General features: G+C 38.2%; 2 protein-coding genes across 3 annotated transcripts in view; one reads left to right on the top strand and one right to left on the bottom strand.

The window, feature by feature from the left end:
- apbb1ip.S (amyloid beta (A4) precursor protein-binding, family B, member 1 interacting protein S homeolog) overlaps positions 1–23,654 on the top strand; it is a 133,925-nt gene that overhangs the window by 23,008 nt on the left and 87,263 nt on the right. The gene's annotated exons all lie outside the window — the stretch shown is intronic.
- On the bottom strand, positions 3,681–5,455 carry LOC121395256. The gene is made up of 4 exons (XM_041568294.1): positions 5,104–5,455; positions 4,768–4,978; positions 4,534–4,611; positions 3,681–3,843 (listed from the first exon to the last, which is right to left on the bottom strand). The coding sequence occupies exons 1-4, from the start codon at positions 5,375–5,377 to the stop codon at positions 3,681–3,683; spliced, it is 726 nt and encodes a 241-aa protein (XP_041424228.1). The 5' UTR covers positions 5,378–5,455.

The following is a 23,654-nucleotide window of genomic DNA, read 5'->3' as shown; positions in this document are numbered from 1 at the left end:
TTAAGAGAGAGTGATTGCCCAAACCAACGCCCATTTTTAAAAAAAAGTATATTATGAAAATGGTAAAGACAAAGTAAAATTAAATATATAAGTGCATACTTAGAAAGTGTGTGTGTGTGTGTATATATATATATATATATATAATATCAAAACAGGGGGGTTGTGGGAGCACTCTAAAGGCTTTAAAGTATATATATAAGTATAATAAATGCTATTGCATATGTACCCAAAATAGGGGTTATTTTGTTACAAAGTTATGATCATAAAATTGATAAGCCACCATACCACTTCAAGGTAAACCCCGAACGTGGTATGGTGGCTTATCAATTTTATGATCATAACTTTGTAACAAAATAACCCCTATTTGGGTACATATGCAGTAGCATTTATTATATATATATATATATATATATATATATATATATATATATATATATATATATATATATATATATATATATATATATATATATATATATATACACATACAGTATATACTTTAAAGCCTTTAGAGTGCTCCCACAACCCCCCTGTTTTGATATTGTATGTATATATATATATATATATATATATATATATATATATATATATATATATATATATGTGTGTGTGTGTGTTAGTACAGGTATCAATAAAAAAAAAAGTGAACTAAAATACGTAAAGGACAAATTAAATAAATGTAGTAATAAGTATAGTGAATGTAAATGGGAAATCAGAAGTGTGATTTGGTGCGGTTAAAAACATAGGGCCACCATTAGTTGATCGGGGTGGGTATGGAGGGTGCTACAAACCACATGAAGCTTAGCCAAAGCTTCAGGCTACAATAGCAAATACAAAAGGGGGGTTGTGGGAGCACTCACATTGCTAAGTAGAAATATATATAAGTATAAGGGAAGTGCTACTGACATAACCAAATGGGTCAGTGCACATTCCCTGGGCCCCTGCCTACTAATGGTGGCCCTATGTTTTTAACTGCACCAAGTCACACTTCTGACACTCATTAACATTCACTATACCTATTACTACATTTATTTAATTTGTCCTTTACTTATTTTAGTTCAAACTTTTTTCTTATTTATACCTGTACTAACCTGTACTATGTGTATATATATATATACACACACACACACACACACACACACACACACACACACACATATTCTAAGTATCCACTTTTATATTTAATTCTACTTTGTCTTTACCATTTTCATAATATACCGGTACTATATATATATTTTTTTTAAAATGGGCGATGGTTTTGGGCAATCACTCTCTCTTAAAAGCTGCAAGTTAGCAGCGGGGGAGGATTTAGCCCTCAGACAGAAACCAAGGTTCAGCAGACTTCTACTTCAACTAATGCTATTATTACACAGGATCCTCAATACTATGACTGGAGGTAAACAAGTTAGGGACCGCCATATGGGGTTTACCTTGTCGTGGTATGGTGGCTTTTCAACTTTATGATCATAACTTTGTAACTAAAAACCCCTGTCTCTGTGAACACATGCATTTGCATTTATACTGAATTACTTAGACAGGGGCCCAGGGAATGTGCACTGATTATGTCAGTAGCACTTCCCTTGTACTTCTATACATTTCTACTTAGCAATGCGGGTGCTCCCACAACCCCTTTTGTATTTGACCTCGTACTTCATCCCAGCTAAAATAAAAAGATTTTCCCAAACATGTTTAAAGGAACAGTAACACCAAAAAATAAAAGTGTTTCAAAGTAATGAAAATATCATGTACTGTTGCCCTGCAGTGGTAAAACTGACCTGTTTGCTTCAGAAAGTCTACTATAGTTCATATAAACAAGCTGCTGTGTAGCAATGGTGGAAATTGAAATACGGCTACATGGCACAGGTTAACTAATGGATAATAGATAACACCATTAGACAGACAGAGCTTATCTACTACCTGCTGTGTAATCGGAGCCTTTTCTCCTTTGAATGGCTGCCCCCATTGCTACACAGCAGCTTATTTATATGAACTATAGTAGTTTTTCTTAAGCAAACACAGCAGTTTTACCAGTACAGGGCAACACTACATTATATTTTCATTACTTTAAAACACTTTTATTTTTTTAACGTTACTGTTCCTTTAAAATGGAGTACGGCTCGGTGTAACTTCCCCCTGTCCTCAGCTCTGCATTATTTCACCCAACCTCCCCCTCTTTCATTAGTAGTATTGGGGACTCATTAGCATATTAGTAGCGATTATCAGCCTATTAAAAATAAAAGTCAAGTTTTCTGACTATCCATAGGATAGCAAAAGGCGTCAAAAGCCTTTTTTAGAAACAAGAAAAACAAAAAAATGTGTATTTCATACCATTTTACAGTGAAACTTCAATTTTACATCCCCTGATTTTACATTTCCCCTCATTTTACATTGTTGTTTTTGGTCCCACCTATATATTATGCCTAATACATTTCCCTGATTTTAAACTTTTCGGGTTTTGACAATTTTTTTCTGGTCCCCTTAAAAAAGTAAAATGGGGGTTCTAAACTGTGTATGTGTATATGTATGTATGTATGTATGTATGTATGTATATATATATATATATATATATATATATATATATATATATATATATATATATATATATATATATATATATATTCAATAAATACACACAGGTATGGGACCTGCTATCCAGAATGCTTGGGAACTGGGATTTTACGGGATAAAAGTTCTTTCTGGAATTTGGATCTTCATACCTTAAGAAAATCATGGAAACATTAAATAAACCCAATAGCATGCTTTAGCTTTGAAAAAGAATTCATTATTTTTTCTACTTAATTTTTGTTGAATTTCCCACTTAGAATGGGACGTTGTGTTTCCTTCTTAAAAGAAAAAAAAAACCCACTAATAGTGATAAGCAAAATTTTTCATTGAGTTTTGCTGCTAAAATGACGCCCATAGAATCCAATGGCTGAAAAAAAATTGCCGTGTTGCATTGCGCAACAAAAAAAAAATTAACACTCCTAGACTTCAATGGCGAATTTTCATTGTTTTGCAAACGTTTGGCGAAACGGTCATATTCATCCATCACTAATTACTGCTGATGTCTCTGTGAATATGACACACTGTAACTGTGCTATTTCTAGACTTAGCTTTGTGTTTTTTACAGTCTGTGTGAGTAGCATTTTCAGGCTGATACTACAGTGTCCTGTTCCCATACCATCAAACACTGGCTAGTTAATATTGATAGGAAATTGGCAAGAAGGGTTAAAGGAGAAGGAAAGCCACCAAAGCAGTTTATTGCCAATAGATTAGCCACAATAGTGCAAGTTATAATTCTATATTTATTCTGCAGAATGCTTTACCATATCAGAGTAAACGGCTCTAGAAGCTCTCTCTGTTTAGGATAGACAGGTCACACAAATCCATCAAGACTCCCCCAATACTCCACATTTACAACCAATAATAAAAGCTGAAATAAAACAACCATTTTCCAAAAATCTTTTCTGCATATGTTAACTTTATTTATTCAAAAAATATATCAGCTTCAACATAGGAAATATAATTTAAAAAAAAATCTACTAAGCGAAAGAATAAATCCAAGTTCATTAGGTAGGGACTGTAAAGATCTCTTTTTCTTGCACTTTTTTTTTTCATAAAATCAGTTTTTCTGTTTATTTTACGCTCCAACTTAAGACTTTGCTGCACATTCGGCACAATCAGGCACTTTCTTCTGTCTCACTAGATGTTATTGATTCTGTATTTTGAGACTCTTCCTCACTACTGCTTTCATCTGGAGCAGATTTATTTTCCTCTTTCTTCTCGCTAGAGGTCACATTTACATGAGCTGGGGTCTCATTCTCATAATGGACACTAGCCTCCCTGCAAACAAAAAAAGGATAATATATTCTAATACTCATAGGAATAAGAGGGGCTTTTATCACACAACTAACCCAATATTGGTTTCAAAGAAACAACTTGCTTTGATTCTATAGAAAATATAATCATCAACTGCTTAACTGAAATAATAACTTAAATGAGGGTAAAGTATTCGATATTGCTAACAAGGTTATCACAGCATTTTCTAATAATTCATTCTTGTAAGGTCTATACTAGACATATACAATCTTGCAAGCTTATTCCACCCCCACACAATCTGTTTTCTCTGTTTTTATCACTGTTAGGGCAAAGACACACGCTGCAATTCAGAGAGATCAGTCGCCCGGTGACAAATCTCCTCGGGGGGAATAATTTCGCCGAACTGCCTCCCCTGCCTTCCTGCTGGCTATAAAGTAAATCGCCGGCCAGATGCCACTCAGAGCACTTCGTTGTCCGAAGTTTCCATGCAACTTCGGGCGACTTCAGAAAACGAATCGTTCCGAGTGCCATCCCGCCTGAGATCTACATTGTAGCCGGCGGTGAGGCAGTTAGGGGAGATTAGTTGACCTGAAGAAGAGGAGATTTGTTGCCGGGCGACTAATCTCCCCGAGTCGCAGCGTGTGTCCTTAGATACAAATGTATATAAACAAAGGGTTTAGGGAATAATGAAAATATTCTGCACAGGATACAAACCCTTGAGCTGCTCTTTGGTTACTCTCTATTGGGGTTTCTTCATCATCATCAGGGTCTTCCGCACAGCAAAACCGACAACTGTAAAAATAAATAAATACATAAATAAACAAGTTGCTGGAAGCTTCTTTAATTGGACACTATAACTAAACATTTGTAATTAAGTAAAGTGGAAGGATGCTGGAAAATACATTTTGTAAAATTTGTGAAAACGAGTCACGTGTTTATTTGACTTACCATACAACCAGTGCCATCAGGGCGGGTATTATGAGGATTGATAGCAGTACCATCACCCCGATAATTGTCGCCCTCCCGTGTTTCTCCAGTAGCAATGCAAAAAATTCCGTGCTGTTTGTGACCGGGGTTGGTGCTGTATCGATCATTGCATTTGCTGTAGTACTTTCTGTTGGAATTACATTTGCACGGGACTTTGATCCCCGTGTCTTACCTGTATAAAAAGAAAGAGGGGTAAGTGAAGGCTGCCATTGTCACAAATATGAAATGTAATACATTGAACTGATTTACATTATAAACATTAGACATAATAATACAAATGATGAATGCAGAGCTCACCGGAAGTTTGTTTTCGATCTGAAACGGTAATTCTGGTTCTGGAAAGGGATTCATACAACTGCCCATCTATTGTGATCAGCACTTCATACACTCCGCTGTCTGTAGCATCAGTGGGGCTGATAATTAAGGTGCAGTTTCCTTTGCTTACAAGCGGTACAAAAAGATCATATTTCCTGCTTGTCTCTGGGAAAGTTTTGACTCCATCGCTGTTCAGTATGATAAGAGGGGTGTATTGTCCAGAATCCTTAGAAATTTTACCCCATTCAAGTGTCATTTTTGTTGCATCTATTGGAAGGACTGGAAGAAATTTACAGGGCACAAGACTCCGGGTATTTGGCTTCACAGTCAGGTGGTGGTGCAACAAGTTGAGATTTCTTAACTTCTTAACTGAGAGAGAGAGTAAAGCATTGTACAGTTACAGCTACAGTCTCTAAACATTATCCATAGTCACACGCAAGCGGTTCGGCCTTATAGATTACAATCTAACTGGCCAATAAAGGGTGACAGATTGTAACAGAATTACCCCCATATGTAATATAAGGCATTAAGTTTGCCCAGGAGCAGTACCCCATAGCAACCAATCAGCAGGTAGCATTTACTGGTCACCTGTTTGAAAGCAAACATCTTATTAGTTGCTATGGGTTACTGCTCCTGGGCAAACTTAGTGCCTTTTATTACATAACCCCCATAGAGTTTTAAACACATGGGGCAGATTTATCAAGGGTTGAATTTTGAAGTGGAAAATACTTGGAAATCTGACCATCGAATAGAATCCTCCGACATTCGAAGTCGGAGGATTTTATATCGTAGTACGATCGTGCTTTGAATCATACGATTCGAACGATTTTATCGTACGATATTCCTTCGAACACAAAAAAAACTTGTTCTGGAAGGTCCCCATAGGCTAACATAGCACTTTGGCAGGTTTAAGTTGGCGAAGTATTGAAGTCTAAATTTTTTTAAAGAGACTGTGCTTCCATCATCAAATAGTCGACCGATTTTACGTCAAATTGAAATTGAAGTAGCCTATTCAATGGTCGAAGTATCCAAAAAATTACTTCGAATTTTGAATTTTTTTTACTTTGAAAATTCCCTCGAATTCACTTCGTCCCTTGATAAATCTGTCCCATAGAGGGGCAGTTCTCACCAGAGGAAAATACATTAGAATTCTTTATTTACCTGGCGCAGAATTACAAGTTTGCATTAATATTCCACAGATGATAATGAATAAATAATATCTGGGTCCCATCACTACTGCACTGGGTTTTCCACAGGCCTCACGGTTCTTCTGCTGTAGATAAACAAAATAAAATGAATAAATTGTATAATGTAATGCCTGCACAGGCTGGACACAAGGTTACAACTAACCTATAAATATCCCTTGTTGCAACCTAACACCAAGTTGGCCCCACTTTCTTAACTGCATCTATCTACCCATACCCCTCAATGGCCATTTTAATAGGTAGTTTTTCCTATAAACAGCTATGTAATCAGTCAATCTCTATTATACATCTGTTGCTCATCTGTAGTGAAGGGCAAATAAATTCGCCAGGCACGAATTTGAGGCAAATTTCCACGTTTCACCGTCGGTGAATAAATCCGCGAAACTGCTGCGAAAATTCGTCTGCGTCAAAGAAATCTGGAAATTTGGAATAGTTGCACGTCAACGTTATTCGGACGCCCATTGACTAACGCGGGCGTCAAAATTTGTGTTTCTATATTTTTTCGCCATTTCTGGAAATTCACCCACCGCTACTCATCTGTTCTCATCTAACTTTGGAATATAGAGTTAAAGTCATTTATAATCTTTTATACTCACAGTTCTCTTCTTTATAGGGCCACGAATCTTATCAAATTGAGTTCTCTTAAGTCTGCAAATGTTTGTGTTTAATTTGTCTTCCTTTTGAAAATATTGATTGAATAGAAATGTAAAATGTATTTGAAAATATTGGTTGAATAATAAAACAAGGTGTATCATCTTGAATGTCTAAAGATAAACTGAGCTGAGATCTAGGACACATCCAGTATTAAGCCAGCTGTGTTGGTGATGTCATAATAGCCATTTGTAGTTACCATAGTAATAGCATTGTGATGTAATAATGTCAACAGCTCTGTGTGTGGTCATAATGGTCATGTTTTTAACAGCTTTTTGTGATGTCATAATGGCTGTAAGTTGCCATAACAACAATCTAATAACTAACTGTTAAACTGAAGCAGAAAAATAACTGGTAAGTTATACAGGAACACAGAATTAAACTCAGAACATAAAGGGTCAGTGTTGTGCTCCAATAAAGTTGTGTAATTATTATATAAATCAGCTGGGAATTTATACCACATTCTAGCTGCTATAACAGAACCATATGTTTATATAAAGACCAGACCAGTTATGGGATGTAATACCTACTTTCCCATACCTAACAACTAAGGTGGCAAAGTGTAAAAGAACCAAGGAATTAAGCAAAGCAAAACTTACTATAAGAAGAAATAAAGATAGTTGCCCTTTGTCTTGGAATGCCAGTCATACTTGTTTTTCTTTTACAAATTTTCGTTTGCATTCTTTTTTGTAATAGTTTTAAATCACAACCATGTATAACATGGGATAACAATAGAGCAATAAGATACAGCAGTTTGTATTCAATCAAGGAAACTTTACCAACATTTGCAATATGTCACAAAAGTTACCAAATGCATTGAAGTCAATGGGGGGCCCAATATAAATAACTTGTATGGGTCCCCAAAGTGTCACAATATGAATAATTTGTGTCTTCCCACTATCGTCAGAGTTTGCTTTGTTAAAATGTAGAACTGCAGACTTTCAGCTTTAATGAACAAAAAGATTGTATAAAAATGTGAGGAACTAAAGCCTTTTTTTAACACAATCACTTCATTTCAGGAGCTCAAAAGCAATTGGACAATTAACTAAAAGGCTATTTCATGGGCAGGAGTGAGCGATTCCTTCGTCATGTCATTATCAATGAAGCAGACAGAAGCCCTGGAGTTTATTTGAGGGGGGGGGGTGATTGTATGTGGAAGAGTTTGCTGTGATATGACAACATGCGGTCAACATGGTGGAGGTAGTGTGGTGGCTTTGGTGTGCATGGCTGCCAGTGGCACTGGGACTTTAGTGTTTTTCCATGATGTGACAGGACAGAAGCAGCCAAATTAATTCTATGGTGTTCAGAGACACGGTCTACTCAAATCCAGCTAAATGCAGTCAAACTGATTGGAAGGCATTTCATAATATAGATGGACAATGACTTTCAGTTTCATGACCTTATATCAAATGAATCTCTTTATAAGTTGCCCGTATCATCAAAGCTAGGATGATGGAGTACAGGATCACTATGGTTAGTTATCAGCCACATGGAGACAAAGGGAATCTTTCCGCATGGTTATCTCCAACCCAGCCGCAGCGCATCAAGACATTGATTTCCTGATTGAAATTGAGCGTCTTGGGCAAGATTTATAAAATGTTCCTTAGGCCATTTCCAAGTCTATAGGACAAAGGAGTTCTTTCAACTGTTTGAATAGTGTGTTCCAACTAGTAATTGTATATGGTGTCCAGTGGCGTAACTAGACCTCCAAGGGCCCTGGTACGTAAATTTACAACTGGGCCCCCTTAACACCCCCCCATGCGTCCCCCCCTTTTAAATCCCTTTTCTCTGTAATAATAAAACAGTATCTTGTACTTGATCCCAACTAAGATATAATTAATCCTTATTGGAAGCAAAACCAGACTATTGGCATTATTTAATGTTTATATTATTTTCTAGTAGACTTAAGGTATGAAGATCCAAATTACAGAAAGATCCATTATCTGGAAACCCTCAGGTCCTGAGCATTCTGGATAATAGGTCCCATACCTGTACTCAAATGATATAAGGAGTCTTAAATAATTTTTTTACTGTATTATTGACAAGGGTTAATCAGTGCAGCATTAACAGCATTACATTAACTTTAATACGGTGCAGAGAGGGAACTTTGCAATTGTTTTTTTTTTATTTGCAGTTTGCGTAATTTACTTTTTTTATTCAGCAGCTCTCCAGTTTGCAATTTTAGCATTCTGGTTGTTAGTGTCCAAATTACCCTAGCAACTATGAATTGATTTGAATGAAAGATTGTAATATGAATTGCAGAGAGCCTGAACAAAAAAAAAGTACCAATAACAATAAATGTATAGCCTTACAATGCATTGTTGTTTAGATGGGGTCAGTAACTCCCATTTGGAAGCTGGAAAGACTCAGAAAAAAAGACCAATTGAAAAGTTGGTTAGATTTTACCATTCTACAACAGCAATGCATTTTTCAAACTGAGGGGGCTGTTCATGCTGAATTGTGCTTAGTACAGGGGACTACCTATGCTGAATACATTTTAGCTCTTATGTGCTTCCCTTACATTTCCTTCACATACCAGGAATTTTTTCTTTCTTACACTTTGTCCATATATTACCCATACACTCGGGTGGATTAATGCCTAGGTTATAGCCTAGGGGCCCATAGTGGTCAGGGGCCCCTGTTTTTTTTCAATTTAAAAAAAAATAAAATGTCACTGTCCACCAGGCCCGGACTAGCAATCTGTGGGTTCTGGCAAATGCCAGAGGGGCTGCTGTAAGGTGCCTTAGAAAGTCACTATTTAGTGGGCTGGTGGGGGCTGTTTGGGCCTGTTTTGGAGCATGAGGGATTAAATAAGAAGAGTAGAATTGTTAGTGAAAGCCTAGTTGTAAATGCACTGCTGTACTCTTTCATTCCTGTTCACTCCTGAGGTAGAACATTTTAAAACTGACTGCAGGGTAAAACACCAATGTGTAAGAGGCCTTAGTCAATGTCTGTCTAGGGGGGCGCAATTACTAAAAATACATTTTAGTGTGCTTTCCCTGCTTTGAAGCTATTGCAGACATAAATGACTACTGTATCCTTGCAATTTAAGTTGTATTTCATGAAAAAAATAAAAAAACAATCATCCCGCCTATCCACATAATGTCAGAAAAACACACTTTTTCAAGAGAATTTCAGAGGCTTAATACTCTAGGTTCTTTCTACCCATTTCTTTCCTTTTATTGGGATACTGGTTATTTTTCAAGGATTTCTAATAGAGGCTTGCGCCCTGCATAATGGTTATTTATGGTCATTTGTTTAATTCATAATAATTAATGGAACTAGAATTATTTAATTCAATACAGAACAGTAATGTTTAATTTTTAACACAGTATTTTATTATTGTTAACCATATCAATACCATACCAAAACATTAAAGTTTTTTAATGCAAAGACAATATAATGTAGTGTTGCCCTGCACTGGTAAAACTGATGTTTTTGCTTCAGATTATAAGTACTACTATAGTTTATATAAACAAGCTGCTGTGTAGCCATGGGGGCAGCCATTCAAGCACAGGATACACAGTAGATAACAGATAAGTACTACTATAGTTTATATAAACAAGCTGCTGTGTAGCCATGGGGGCAGCCATTCAAACACAGGATACACAGTAGATAACAGATAAGTACTACTATAGTTTATATAAACAAGCTGCTGTGTAGCCATGGGGGCAGCCATTCAAGCACAGGATACACAGTAGATAATAGATAAGTACTACTATAGTTTATATAAACAAGCTGCTGTGTAGCCATGGGGGCAGCCATTCAAGCACAGGATACACAGTAGATAACAGATAAGTACTACTATAGTTTATATAAACAAGCTGCTGTGTAGCCATGGGGGCAGCCATTCAAGCACAGGATACACAGTAGATAATAGATAAGTACTACTATAGTTTATATAAACAAGCTGCTGTGTAGCCATGGGGGCAGCCATTCAAGCACAGGATACACAGTACATAACTTTTCATAACTTTAGGACACTTTAATTTTTAAGTGTTTCTGTTCCTTTAACCTATCTATCTTAATCGAATGATCTAGGGACGTATGTGTAAGTAATCTGGGTAATCTAGGTTCAGCCACTGTATAATTCAAGTCATACACGTGCAGGTGATGTACACAATCAATATTTTAGAGTGAAGGGGACCCAGGTGACTACAGGTATGTGAGATCTGTGAAATTAAGTAACATGGCTGATCCCCAAGCCGCTCGGTGAATACACAGTAGTGCCTCCCTGCGCACCCATCGCTCCGATTATTATGCAATGTGTGGAAAGAAACACGCAGCCTACACTGGCTTCCACACAACAAAGAATGGGGGGATTGTTCTCTACTGTTTGTGAGTATCCCTCTGGGAACAAGTCAGTAGAAATGGTTCCTATTCTTGAGGTGCAATTGGCCTAAAGCCGGTCCTGGCGATACAGATCCCACCTGCTTCCAGAGCAGCAGCAGCTGGAGCAGGATGTGTACCCGGGCTCCTCTCTCCATGCATGCCAAAAAGTCCCCCTGCCGTGCCACCTGCGATAAGATTTATCGCAGCTCTGGCGGGCCCCAATTAGGTGCAGGCCCGGGTGCGATCGCACCTCCTGCACCCCTGTTTGTTACACCACTGATGGTGTCGTAGAAACCTGAATATAGTTTTAGTTGAGAAACATTGCTCCTGTGATGGTCTTGCATTTTAGGTTTGTATCACTGAAACATCTAGATCTATAACTTGGATGTAATTAAAGTACTACACAAATTTACTGCTGAGATACCTTAACGAATGTGGCAAATATATTAAAACAGCAGACTTTTTTGTCTGGGGGCAATACAATTTCAAGATAAAATAACAATATAAAATAATGCTAGATTTGCTGACTGTAAAATTGCATTGCCTTTCTTAGTATTTAGAATGGAATTTCCAATTTACATTTGATTTATTTAAGACATATAATTTTACTAAAGAGATAATATATACAATATATATATATAATACACAAAAGACAGGAATATCTTGTAAATTATATCCTTATAAACGGTGAGTTCTGATGTCATCAGTTATAAACGGTGAGTTCTGATGTCATTTCTGTCACATGACTCACTGAAACTTGTGTATTATAATAAATAAAGTACCCCCAGTTGTAAAATATGAGGATATTACAAGTTACCTTGGAGTTCCATGACCTGTATAAAAACACGAGGTCATGAAACTCCTCGGTAACTTATAATATCCTTATATTTTACAAGAGGGGGTACTTTATTCACTATATATACAACAGTTCTGGAGGAAGACGGCACTCTCGACACATAGTTCAAGTTTGCCTGGGTGCAGTATCAAAATTTGAATCTTTAGCAAGTCAATGATATCCGCACTCTCAGGTGTTAGATAAATTCACAAGATTTTTATGAATTTTTCGGAGGAGGCCGAAACGTTAGTCTCCCTTTTAAATAAAAATATTATGAATTTATCTAAGACCCACTCTGGTGAAATGATTTCACGTATTATCATAGTTGACTAGAGCTACAGTTCCTGTTGGTTTGTTTCTTGTTTCACTCTGAACAAAGATAGAAACAAGGGATAAACTGCTTTTGCAGAGTCAGGAGATGCAAGGCTTGAGCGCGGCAGCTGAATTCTGCCAATTTCACTTGATTGCTGTTAATTTCTCTGTTGCATTGTGCTCTGGTGGAACCACCAATATTTGATTAGAGGTTCTCTTTGGTCAAACACTTCATCGCCTCTTCTCATTAACGAGAAGGAACAATGGGAAGGTGCAAAGTTAAAAAAAAAATAAACATTTTTTTCACGTGCTGATAATTTGACTCATATGTAATTTATTTTCTTTAACTATTTCTTAGATTGCTGTAGTGCATTATGTAAGACTTCAAACCTTTGAGAAATTGTAGCAAGCAATTTAAGCCATTATGCTCATTACTGAAGAGTAGTAATAGCAGGAAGTCTGGGAAGCTTGTGAATGCATTATGTGGACGGTATGTAGATGTAGAATAATAGCATTCGTAGACGGTCAGCTATTCTGACACCAAAGCCAAAAAAAATCGTACTTATGTTCTTTGTACTATTACTGTATCCATAATTGAAAGTGTCCAGTGTCGGACTGGGGGGCCCGGGGCCCACCGGGACTGCTGTCCAGGGCCCCCCTTGCTGCTCCGCACCGTGCGGATAAAATACCACGATTGGTCTGGCCCGGCGGGGGCCCATGATGGGTCGGGCCCACTGGGTTTTTTCCCGGTTTCCCGAGGTTTCCAGGTTGCCAAACAAGCAGATCTTTACATAATTTGGCCATCAATACTCTGGCAGTATGATTGTCGGCACCCTTCATGGAACAGTAAGCTGCTGACTTGGTTTGGAGGGGGCAGCTTTCATTGACCAGTAGAAAAGCAGCTTAAAGGGCATGTAAAGGCAAAAAAATAAAATCCCATTTTTACTTTCTTTAATATGAAAGAAACACAGCGCAGTCTTGTTTTCTGGCCCAGTTCATCGAAATGCAATAGATACAATAATTAACATACATTTTGGTACATCCCATACAATTGTGCTGGGCAGAAGTGCACAGCTATTGCTTGAAATCTAGGGGGCAACATTTCACCTTGCATCTCAAAAATCTCCTTTTCATATTTGAGACTTCAGGACTGATAAAGACAGGATGGAGTGAGTAATGTACAGGACTAATAGTGTCAGAAGGGAGAGGAATAAGTACAGGTCCAAGATAAAATCATAGACAGGCCAATGATTGGGGAGTCAGAAAGTCAAAGGTCTGGGAGTCCGTTATCAAGAAAATTTCAACCAAAAAAGCACTTGCAGACCCTGCTTCTACCTTCCGATGGTAAGCCTTGTGCTCGGTAATAGAGGAATCCTCCTCCTCACAACCAGAATTCAGAACAATTCTGCATTACACAGATATTATACATCAAAATATACAAAAATTAGAAATCAAAGGAATATTCTTACTCCCCACAGAAGGAGAGGGAAATAGAACATAATACCTGTCTCTGTTACACTAGTAGTCTGAAAGAAAAGCTATCAAGCAAGGTCATAGACCGGCCAAGGGTTGGGAAGGCAGCAAAAAAGCATGGTCATAGACAAGTCAAGGGCTGGGGAGGAACATGACAAGCAAGGTCATAGACAGGCCAAGGGTTGGTAAGGCAGCAAACAAGCAATGTTATAGACAAGCCGAGGACTGTGGAGGCAGCAAAAACACAAGGTCATACATAGAATGGAAAAAAGAAACCGAGGGCTGGGGAGAAAGCTGACAAGCAAGGTCATAGACAAGCCAAGGGCTTGGAAGGCAGTAGACAAGACAAAGGTCTGGGAGACAGCTAGCAAACAAGGCCATAGACAGACCAAGTGTCTGGGCAGGCAGCAAACAAGCAAGGTTTTAGACAAGCCAATGGCTGTGGAGGCAGCAAACACACAAAGTCAGACATAGAAAGGCCAAGTGTCTGGGAAGGCAGTAAACAGGCAAGGTCATCGACAAGCCAAGGGTCTAGGTAGGCAGGCAGCAAATAAGCAAAGTCATAGACAAGCCAAGGGCTGAGGAGGCAGCAAGAAAAGCAAGATCATAGATAAGTTAAGAACTGGGGAGAAACCTGACAAGCAAGGTCATAGACAAGTCATAGGTTGGGGAGGCAGCAAATGAGCAACGTCACAGATTGGCCAATGACAACGTTTAAAGGTCAAAATGCAAGCCATGAACTGAGAGATTCAGGTCAGGAATTTTGGATTGTTGGATTCAGGTTCTAGTTCAGTTTAAGATACAGAGGATCAGGAGGACAGTGTAAACAAGTAGCAGCTAGAGTCAGGACAGCCAAAGCTAAGGCCAAGCCACAGTGCTCAGGCAATGCACAAACAATAAGTGAAACTAAGAAGATAGATACTGTATGTTCAGAAATCAGCTGTGATTGACTGGTACTAATTGGCTTCCCACTGCTTTTCTAACCCGGATGTCAAAGAGGTTGGTCTCCATCAACTTTAATTTATCAAATGCCCTGTTTTTAATACTTGGTCTTTAGTTTTTATTTTCTATAGTTTTTTTAATCATTTTGCCTTTTATTTCTACACTTTTCCAGCTATGAAACGTGAAACTTACCCTGGCAGTCATGATGACTGCTCTCTAAAGCTACAGTTTTATTATAATGGTAACTGTGTTACAAATATCATACAATGTGAAAAAATATTTGATTCGCAGGTGAATTAAGAAAAAAATATTTTACTTAGAAGAAAATAATAATAATAATAATGCTCAACTACCCTTGAACAATTAAGATAGTAAACTAAAACATCTACATTTTCTTTTTGTTATTTGACTTTTATTAGTTCAATCTTCCATACAGCAGGTTATCAAGCAGATTTCTCAACATTTTCAATATTCGCAACATGTTTAACATAATTGCAAATCCTATAGTTTTAAAGATGAAAAAAAGAAACATGTTAAAGAAACATATTACACTGAGGCCACAAGATGGAGCTAACAATATTATATATATTGATAAAACTGGTAGGGTGCCTATAGCAGTGGGATAATAGTCTCTGGGAATGGAGTGTGGCTGTGGGATAGCAGGTATAGTAGGGAGAGATGGTGTCTATAGTAACAGTGGGATAATAGTCTCTGGGAAGGGAGTGTGACTGTGGGATAGCAGGTATAGTAGGGAGAGATGGTGCCTATAGTAACAGTGGGATAATAGTCTCTGGGAAGGGAGTGTGGCTGTGGGATAGCAGGTATAGTAGGGAGAGATGGTGTCTATAGTAACAGTGGATAATAGTCTCTGGGAAGGGAGTGTGACTGTGGGATAGCAGGTATAGTAGGGAGAGATGGTGTCTATAGTAACAGTGGGATAATAGTCTCTGGGAAGGGAGTGTGACTGTGGGATACAAGGTATAGTAGGGAGAGATGGTGTCTATAGTAACAGTGGATAATAGTCTCTGGGAAGGGAGTGTGACTGTGGGATATCAGGTATAGTAGGGAGAGATGGTGTCTATAGTAACAGTGGGATAATAGTCTCTGGGAAGGGAGTGTGACTGTGGGATACAAGGTATAGTAGGGAGAGATGGTGTCTATAGTAACAGTGGATAATAGTCTCTGGGAAGGGAGTGTGACTGTGGGATAGCAGGTATAGTAGGGAGAGATGGTGCCTATAGTAACAGTGGATAATAGTCTCTGGGAAGGGACTGTGACTGTGGGATAGCAGGTATAGTAGGGAGAGATGGTGTCTATAGTAACAGTGGATAATAGTCTCAGGGAAGGGAGTGTGACTGTGGAATAGCAGGTATAGTAGGGAGAGATGGTGCCTATAGTAACAGTAGGATAATAGTCTCTTGGAAGGGAGTGTGACTGTGGGGTAGCAGGTATAGTAGGGAGAGATGGTGCCTATAGTAACAGTGGATAATAGTCTCTGGGAAGGGAGTGTGACTGTGGGATAGCAGGTATAGTAGGGAGAGATGGTGCCTATAGTAATAGTAAGATAATAGTCTCTGGGAAAATCCGTCCAAATAAATAAAGATGTGCTGGTAATACCAAATAAGGAGAGATTTTAGAGAAAAAAAAGTATTTGAAATGAATTAGAGAGATTAGATGAAGTCATTTTAATGGTAAATGTATGTATTATTTATATTATCAAAAGAAAATGTAATTGCTGGGATTGTTACACATGAGATCATAATTAAAGAAACCTGAAGAATCTTAGCCTGTCTTATCTAAATGAATCAGTTATGTTCATGAATATCATATTGGCAGTACTGAACATATGATACTACTGACAACAGGTGCCAAACACAAAGTGCAAAATACGAGGTGCTGTAATTTAACAGAATCCTGCATTTTTGTTTAATGGCTTCAGATCAGAATTCATTATACAGAATGGCTGGTGTGGCTTCATAAACAAAAATGCCAAAGGTTTTGAATAAGAGAAGGTTCATCATGAGGCCCAGGAAGGAATAAATATATATATATATATATATATATATATATATATATATATAATGTGTTATATCTACCGCTCACCCGCCACTTCACTTTCCTGCAATGGTGGTGCTGATCCTCCGTCGACCCCAGCAACGTCCCTCAGTAACAGCAGTAAATTCACGTGTCCGCACACACTCTATATACTGTATCTGCAGTCGGGGACACAGCCCCTCTTTTTATTAATGTTTGACCACAATGATCAACGAAGGGAGGTTGAACCCCCCGAAACGTTGAGCTGGAGAGCTGCTAAATAACTCAAAACCCACAAATACTAAAAAATTAAAACCAATTGCAAATTGTCTCAGAATATCACTCTCTACATCATACTAAAAGTTAGTTAAAGGTGAACAAACCTTTTAAAGAACAAGGAAAGACTTAATCACTTGGGGCTGCATATTGGCTGGCCGAAATGTACCAACCAATGGTACTATTTACTCTACTGCAGATGCACAGGGCAGCTTCAAGGTATCTCTGGGACAGGGAACAAGATGGCAGCACACATTTTATTATAATAGTGCCCTGGGCATTGTACATTAAGCAACAAAGAGATGGCCGGCCTTTGGTCTGAAGTTAGTGATTATAATCAATGTGTGATGCCTAATAAAATAACTATACCACTAATGAGGCCTTTGCTTTTCCTTTAAATCCTTTAAGCCCTGTTTTGCAATGTGTTGTGTGTCCATTGACTTGAGCGGAGACTTGTAGAATCTTTGTTATTGTTTCTGCAAACAAAGTTTTTCTCACACCGCATGCTCACAGTTCCACGCACGACTTTCCCAAAGCTCAGTTTTTGCCTGTTTTTAATTTTCACGTCTGCTTTTTTCCCCCCAAGGATTTGCTATGAAATACACATGTTGTACATTAAACAACGCAAACCGGCTTTGCTCCGTACAACTCCATGCTACATGCTGTGTCTGGGAAACATACGGGGGGAAAACATCTTGTAACAAATATTTATTATAAATCAGACATGTTTATTTTATTTGACTAATTATACTTGGTGAATTTTAATGAAGGAAATGGAATTTTATGGACTGAAAGACAGGTTTAACCACAGCTTCTTTGGAGAGTGTGCAAAAGCAACATTTTCTAAATAGTAGGGATGCACCAAATCCAGGATTCAGCCTTTTTCAACAGGATTCAGATTCAGCCGAATCCTTATGCCCGGCCGATCCGAATCCTAATTTGCATGTGCAAAATATGGTGGGAGCAAATGCGTGACTTTTTGTAAAAAAAGTTTTCCTCTTCCCACCCCTAATTTGCATGTGCAAAAAGGATTCGGTTCGGTATTCAGCCGAATCTTTTGCAAAGGATTCTGGGGTTCGACCAAATCCAAAATAGTGGATTCGGTGCATCCCTAGTAAATACCTATGGCATTTGCACAACAGCAGGTAGAGATGTCACCAAGCTTCACGTGTGCAACCCAATGAGTAATGAAGAGCCTTTTTGACATTGGACATTGCAAAATAATGTAATGCTCTCACATAAATCATTTATTTAAGAAATTAACAACAGGCATCCGTATAAGGGCCGCACCAAAGAATTCATTCAGTTATTATAGTTATTATAGGATGTGTATTCAATTTCTTTTTTAAAATGTTCACAACTAACATATTGGCACAGCCCATTCTGCAGAATAGAAAGGGGGTCATTTCCCACTACGGGCGTGCTCACTTAAAGGAGTGGTGTATATTTAAGTTAACTTTTAGCATGTTATAGAATGGCCTTATCTTATCTTACCCTTTTAATTGGTCACTTTTTATTTTATTTTTATTGTTTTTGAATTATAACAACTTAGCTGCGAAAATTTCAAACTGGAGATCTGCTGAACAAAAAGCTCAATAATTTAAAAAACTCAAAAAAAAATTAAAGGCCAGTTTCAAACTGTCACAGAATATCACTCTCTGCAACATACTAAAAGTTCATTTAAAACCCATTTAAAAAGCACTGTCTGCCGGACAAAATAAGCTAGTGCGGTATAGAATATGCAACTCCTGTGGGTACACGGAAGCCCTGTCCTTATTGTCATAGGCCTGGTGTTCCAATGAAGCCTGCACCCATTTGTGCACCCTAATTTGCACAAGTGTTCTGTGGCACACAGGACTATTTGTTACCCATACTTCAGGTCTTATTTATTAAAATCCTAATTGTTTTTATTATTTTAATTAAAAAAGTCCTACCAAACTTGAACCCACAATTGGACCTTATTTATTATTAAAACATCATGATTTAATTGGATGGGGAAAAATATGAAAAAATTGAGCAAGAACCCGAATCATTCAATTTTTTCCCAGATCGCTTGATTTTTTTCAGTCTTTTTCCAGAGAAGTCCGAAATAGTCCGATTTTTGGGCAAATTCCAGCGCAGACCACCGAAACTTCCAAATAGGATAGGGATTTCTTGCATTGACTTATATACAACCTCGGCAGGTCTGAGATGCCAGATTTTCGGATTCTGACTTTTTCTATCCATGGGGTATAATAAATCTCGAAAAATTTCGAGTTTTTGGCAATCGGACTTTGATAAATAACCCCCTTCATGTCTAGCAGAGTGGGTGACAAAACATCTGAATCACTGGTGTGAAAACATGAGCATCACAGTGCAACTAGAGACTATTACAGGATGCTTACATTTTGCTTTACATTTACATTAAAGGGTCGAGAAATTCACAAATCAAGCATGGGCAACACGTGTGCCACAGCCCTAAATGACACTCAACATAGGAGAGGAGAGGGGATGGTCACATGAGGGAGGGACACCTTCATGCCACCCTGCCTCTTACCCCTAATAAATACATTGATGCCATACCTGGGTGGTACTATACCAAGCAAGCATGGTACAAAATGCAAAAATCATGGCACACTGAGAAAATCTTCTGCACCTTGAATACTGCCCAACAGGTAAGGGATACTGTCATGGGAAAAAATTTTTTTTCAAAATGAATCAGTTAATAGTGCTGCTCCAGCAGAATTCTGCACTGAAATCCATTTTTCAAAAGAGCAAACAGATTTTTTTATATTCAATTTTGAAATCTGACATGGGGTTAGACATGTTGTCAATTTCCCAGCTGCCCCAAGTCATGTGACTTGTGCTCTGATAAATTTCAATCACTCTTTACTGCTGTACTGCAAGTAGGAGTGATATCACCCCCCCCTCCCTTTTTCCCCCCAGCAGCCAAACAAAAGATCAATGGGAAGGTAACCAGATAGCAGCTCCCTAACACAAGATAACAACTGCCTGGTAGATCTAACAGCACTCAATAGTAAAAACCCATGTCCGACTGAGACACATTCAGTTACATTGAGAAGGAAAAACAGCAACCTGCAGGCACAAGTCACATGACTGGGGGCAGCTGGGAAATTGACAAAATGTCTAGCCCCATGTCAGATTTCAAAATGGAATATAAAAAAATCTGTTTGCTCTTTTGAGAAATGGATTTCAGTGCAGAATTCTGCTGGAGTAGCACTATTAACTGATGCGTTTTGAAAAAAACATGTTTTCCGATGACAGGATCCCTTTACGGAACATTCTCTTGTTTAATTGGAAAACTACTCCCTTTATGTATGTCCTATTAGGCAGTTCCTGTGCATTTCTGAGACAGATGTTCCATGTTAGCCCAGTTGTCTGTATTAAAGTTGACTGTACCTGGCTGCCTTTGAGAAACATACACAGTACTAACACACAGATATATAGAACAGTACTGAGGGTGAGGGGACACAGATGAATTATCATATTGACTAAGGACCCATTTGTCTTGCATTAGTTTCCACTTCCTTTTTTTCTGCTTAATTATATCCAGGCTTCTCTTTCATCTTGTTTTTCACAAAGTGACTCAAAGAAAAGGGAAATATTTCATCCCAGAGATGAGTAAATCATATGTTTATCTGTGAGGAGGATTAAAAATCTATTTGAGGAATGTGAAAACATTAGGATAGATCTGGAAATCATGCCCTCAAGGTAAACCGAAAAGCAAATGGCTCTCAATGGAATAAATGTTGTACATTGTTCCAAGAAATTGCAAACGTAAAGTTTGTATAAACACATCTATATCTATAATATCTTACTGAAGGAGATTATTATCATTGTATAGTGTTGAAAGACTATAGGAATGAGGGGGCCTGCTCTCAAGCTTTGTCTTGAGACATAGCAATGTGACTTGTTTGATGGCAGATGCCTTGTTTATCTAGATATTGGCAACAAGTATGAAGTATCAACCAGTAAATCAGTAATGCATGTGGGTGACAGATTAGGTCTTAAGAGACAGTCATCTCCAACCAGTGGCTCAGGAACAACATGTTGCTCACCAACCCCTTGGATGTTGCTCCCGGTGACTTCAAAGCAGGTGCTTATATTTGAATTGTTGGCTTGGAGGTTAGTGCTTGATGCATAAAAACCAGATGTACTGCCAAATAGAGCCTCCATTGGGCTGCCAGTCCATATATGGGATACCAAATAGCCAATCGTGGTCATTATTTGGAACCCCAGGGACTTTTTTATGCTTGTGTTGCTCCCCAACTTTTATTACAATTGAATGTGGCTCACTGATGGAAAAGGTTTTGGATCCCTGGTTTAGATTATAAAGATTAAGTATGGGTATATGGGACACAGAGAAGGCAATTCCTGAGATGGCAGTACCACGTCAAAAATCTTGGACGTAGTAGAGTGAAGAAGTGAAGAGGGAGGACGATAGAAGTAAGGAGGTGGAGACACAGAAACATTGATCACAAATTTAATATTATGTATAGTACAATTGCTTGAATCCCAAAATATCATAAAGCTTAGAGTGGCAAGCAGCGTCAAAGGCTTAACATTTTTATCAGACTTATGTGGATGTAGTGGCCTTTGCTTTAGCGGCACACAGGTCATTATCCAAATTTTTGAAGGACTGTTTCAGCACATTGAGGATGGAGACAAGATTGTAGTGGGTGAAATAGAGAGTCAGATGACACATTGGGGCAAATTCACTAAGATTCGTAGTTGCGCCAGCGTCCCCTTCACCGCACTTCGCCAGGTGTATTTTCGCTAGCGCTACGCAAATTCATTAAAATCCGAAGTTGCGCTCAGGGGAAGCGTAAGGTTGTGAAGTTGCACTAGCGTTAATTCGCCAAGCAAAGCGAAGTTACGCTAGCGATGCTTAATTTTGCATACGGCGCCAAATTGAAGTTACAATGGAGGTATATGTAGCATCACTACACAAGCCTGGGAAACCTTCAAAACAGCAAATAAAATTTTTATTTTGCCCTACACATGTGCCCACTGTATAGTTAAGTTGCCATGAGTTAGGAAATGTAGGGGGCAAGGAGGGTAGCCCCAAAAAAAATTTCGATCTTTTTCAGCTTATCACCCATAAAAAAAAGAAAAAACGCCAGCGTTTTTTGGGACTTAGAAATTTCTTTTAACTTTTTTTGAAGCAATCACTATCTACTCTATTGCACTTCGCCTGGTCTGAGGTGGATAAGGAAGTCTGGTGTAAAAGGCAGCGTTCGGAAAAATTCGCGCGTCAGTGAATTTGCGTAGTTACTAGTGAATTACGCCAGTGTCCGTTAGTGAATCTGCGAATTAACGAAAATGTGCTACGCTAGCGAATTAACGCTAGTGTTAGGCTCTTCGTCCTTTAGTGAATTTGCCCCATAATGTGACAATGAGCAGTGTACATATTTTGAGATGGTCAAATAATTTTGAGGAGAACTAAGGAAGGGACACTGACTTAATATTAGAAAGATATTGAGGATCCTGTGAAGGGGTTTCCAAGGATTTTGGATATCATAAATGGTAATGGAAATATGCCAGTAGAAAAAGAAAGATTAAAAAAGTTAAAAAAAAGTGGAGATTGGGGCAAATATGGAAAAAGGGAAAGAATGAGATAGGAAGGAACAGGAGTCAGTGGTCGGATGACAGGTAGAGACAGAGGAAAGATGTGAGGGAAGAGACAAGTGATAGAATATGATTGTGTAGCAACTCATGGGATTGGTTTTATTTCCTGATCTACTTTCACAACACCATCTTGGAAATAGTTTTCCAAGATCTGTAAATAATAGGAAGGGGCAGCAGGTGTTGTAAGACAATGGAAGAGAATGGAGAGAGTAAAAATTATTAAATACATGGGGGCAGATTAAATAAAGGAAGAAGTGGCTAACACTAGCGACAATACGCCAGTGTTACCATCTGCAGGGACATTGCCTATTCACTAACAGGCACAGGCTCAATTCGCTATTGAAAGAGACAGTCGCTAGCACTGTTCACACTCTATCGCCAGACGACTTTTCACTGGCGCAAAGGTTTTTACTCTGCAAATTCAGTAAAGTGTGGATTTTACTGAACCTCACCTCTTTTTTCTTTTAAGCAGGATTGCCTGCAAAAGTCCTAGCTTAAACTTTTTTCAGATAACCGGTTTTCATGTGCAACATTAATTTTACAGTGGGCTCATGTGTAGGGCATTATATAATATCTCTTGTCTTTATTAAGGTTCGCTGGACATTTTTAATAAAAAGTGGTAATTTCAAGCATTTGCACCAACATTTATAATAAATACCTCAGTACTTCTATGTTACTTCCATATAATGCAGCAGCAAGTTCATGTAATCACATAGTAGTGTAATTAATAGGCTAAAAGGCCCCACAGCAAAATGGATTTTGGTCAAAGCTCTAGAAAGATGATCTCTTCTACAAACATGCAAAAAAAAATTCCCACCTTCTTCTTGACTTGAATATTATAAATA

The sequence above is a fragment of the Xenopus laevis genome, chromosome 6S (genome assembly GCF_017654675.1).
Source record: "Xenopus laevis strain J_2021 chromosome 6S, Xenopus_laevis_v10.1, whole genome shotgun sequence".
NCBI lineage: Eukaryota > Metazoa > Chordata > Amphibia > Anura > Pipidae > Xenopus > Xenopus laevis.
This window is presented reverse-complemented; position numbering and strand designations above follow the sequence as displayed.

Excerpts from the sequence above, each read along its gene's own strand:
- LOC121395256 (XM_041568294.1), bottom strand. The coding sequence starts at position 5,377 with ATGACACTTGAATGGGGTAAAATTTCTAAGGATTCTGGACAATACACC. Across the intron at positions 4,979-5,103 it reads AGATCGAAAACAAACTTCCG|GTAAGACACGGGGATCAAAG; the intron begins GTGAGCTCTGCA and ends CTTTTTATACAG. Across the intron at positions 4,612-4,767 it reads CTGATGGCACTGGTTGTATG|TTGTCGGTTTTGCTGTGCGG; the intron begins GTAAGTCAAATA and ends TTATTTTTACAG.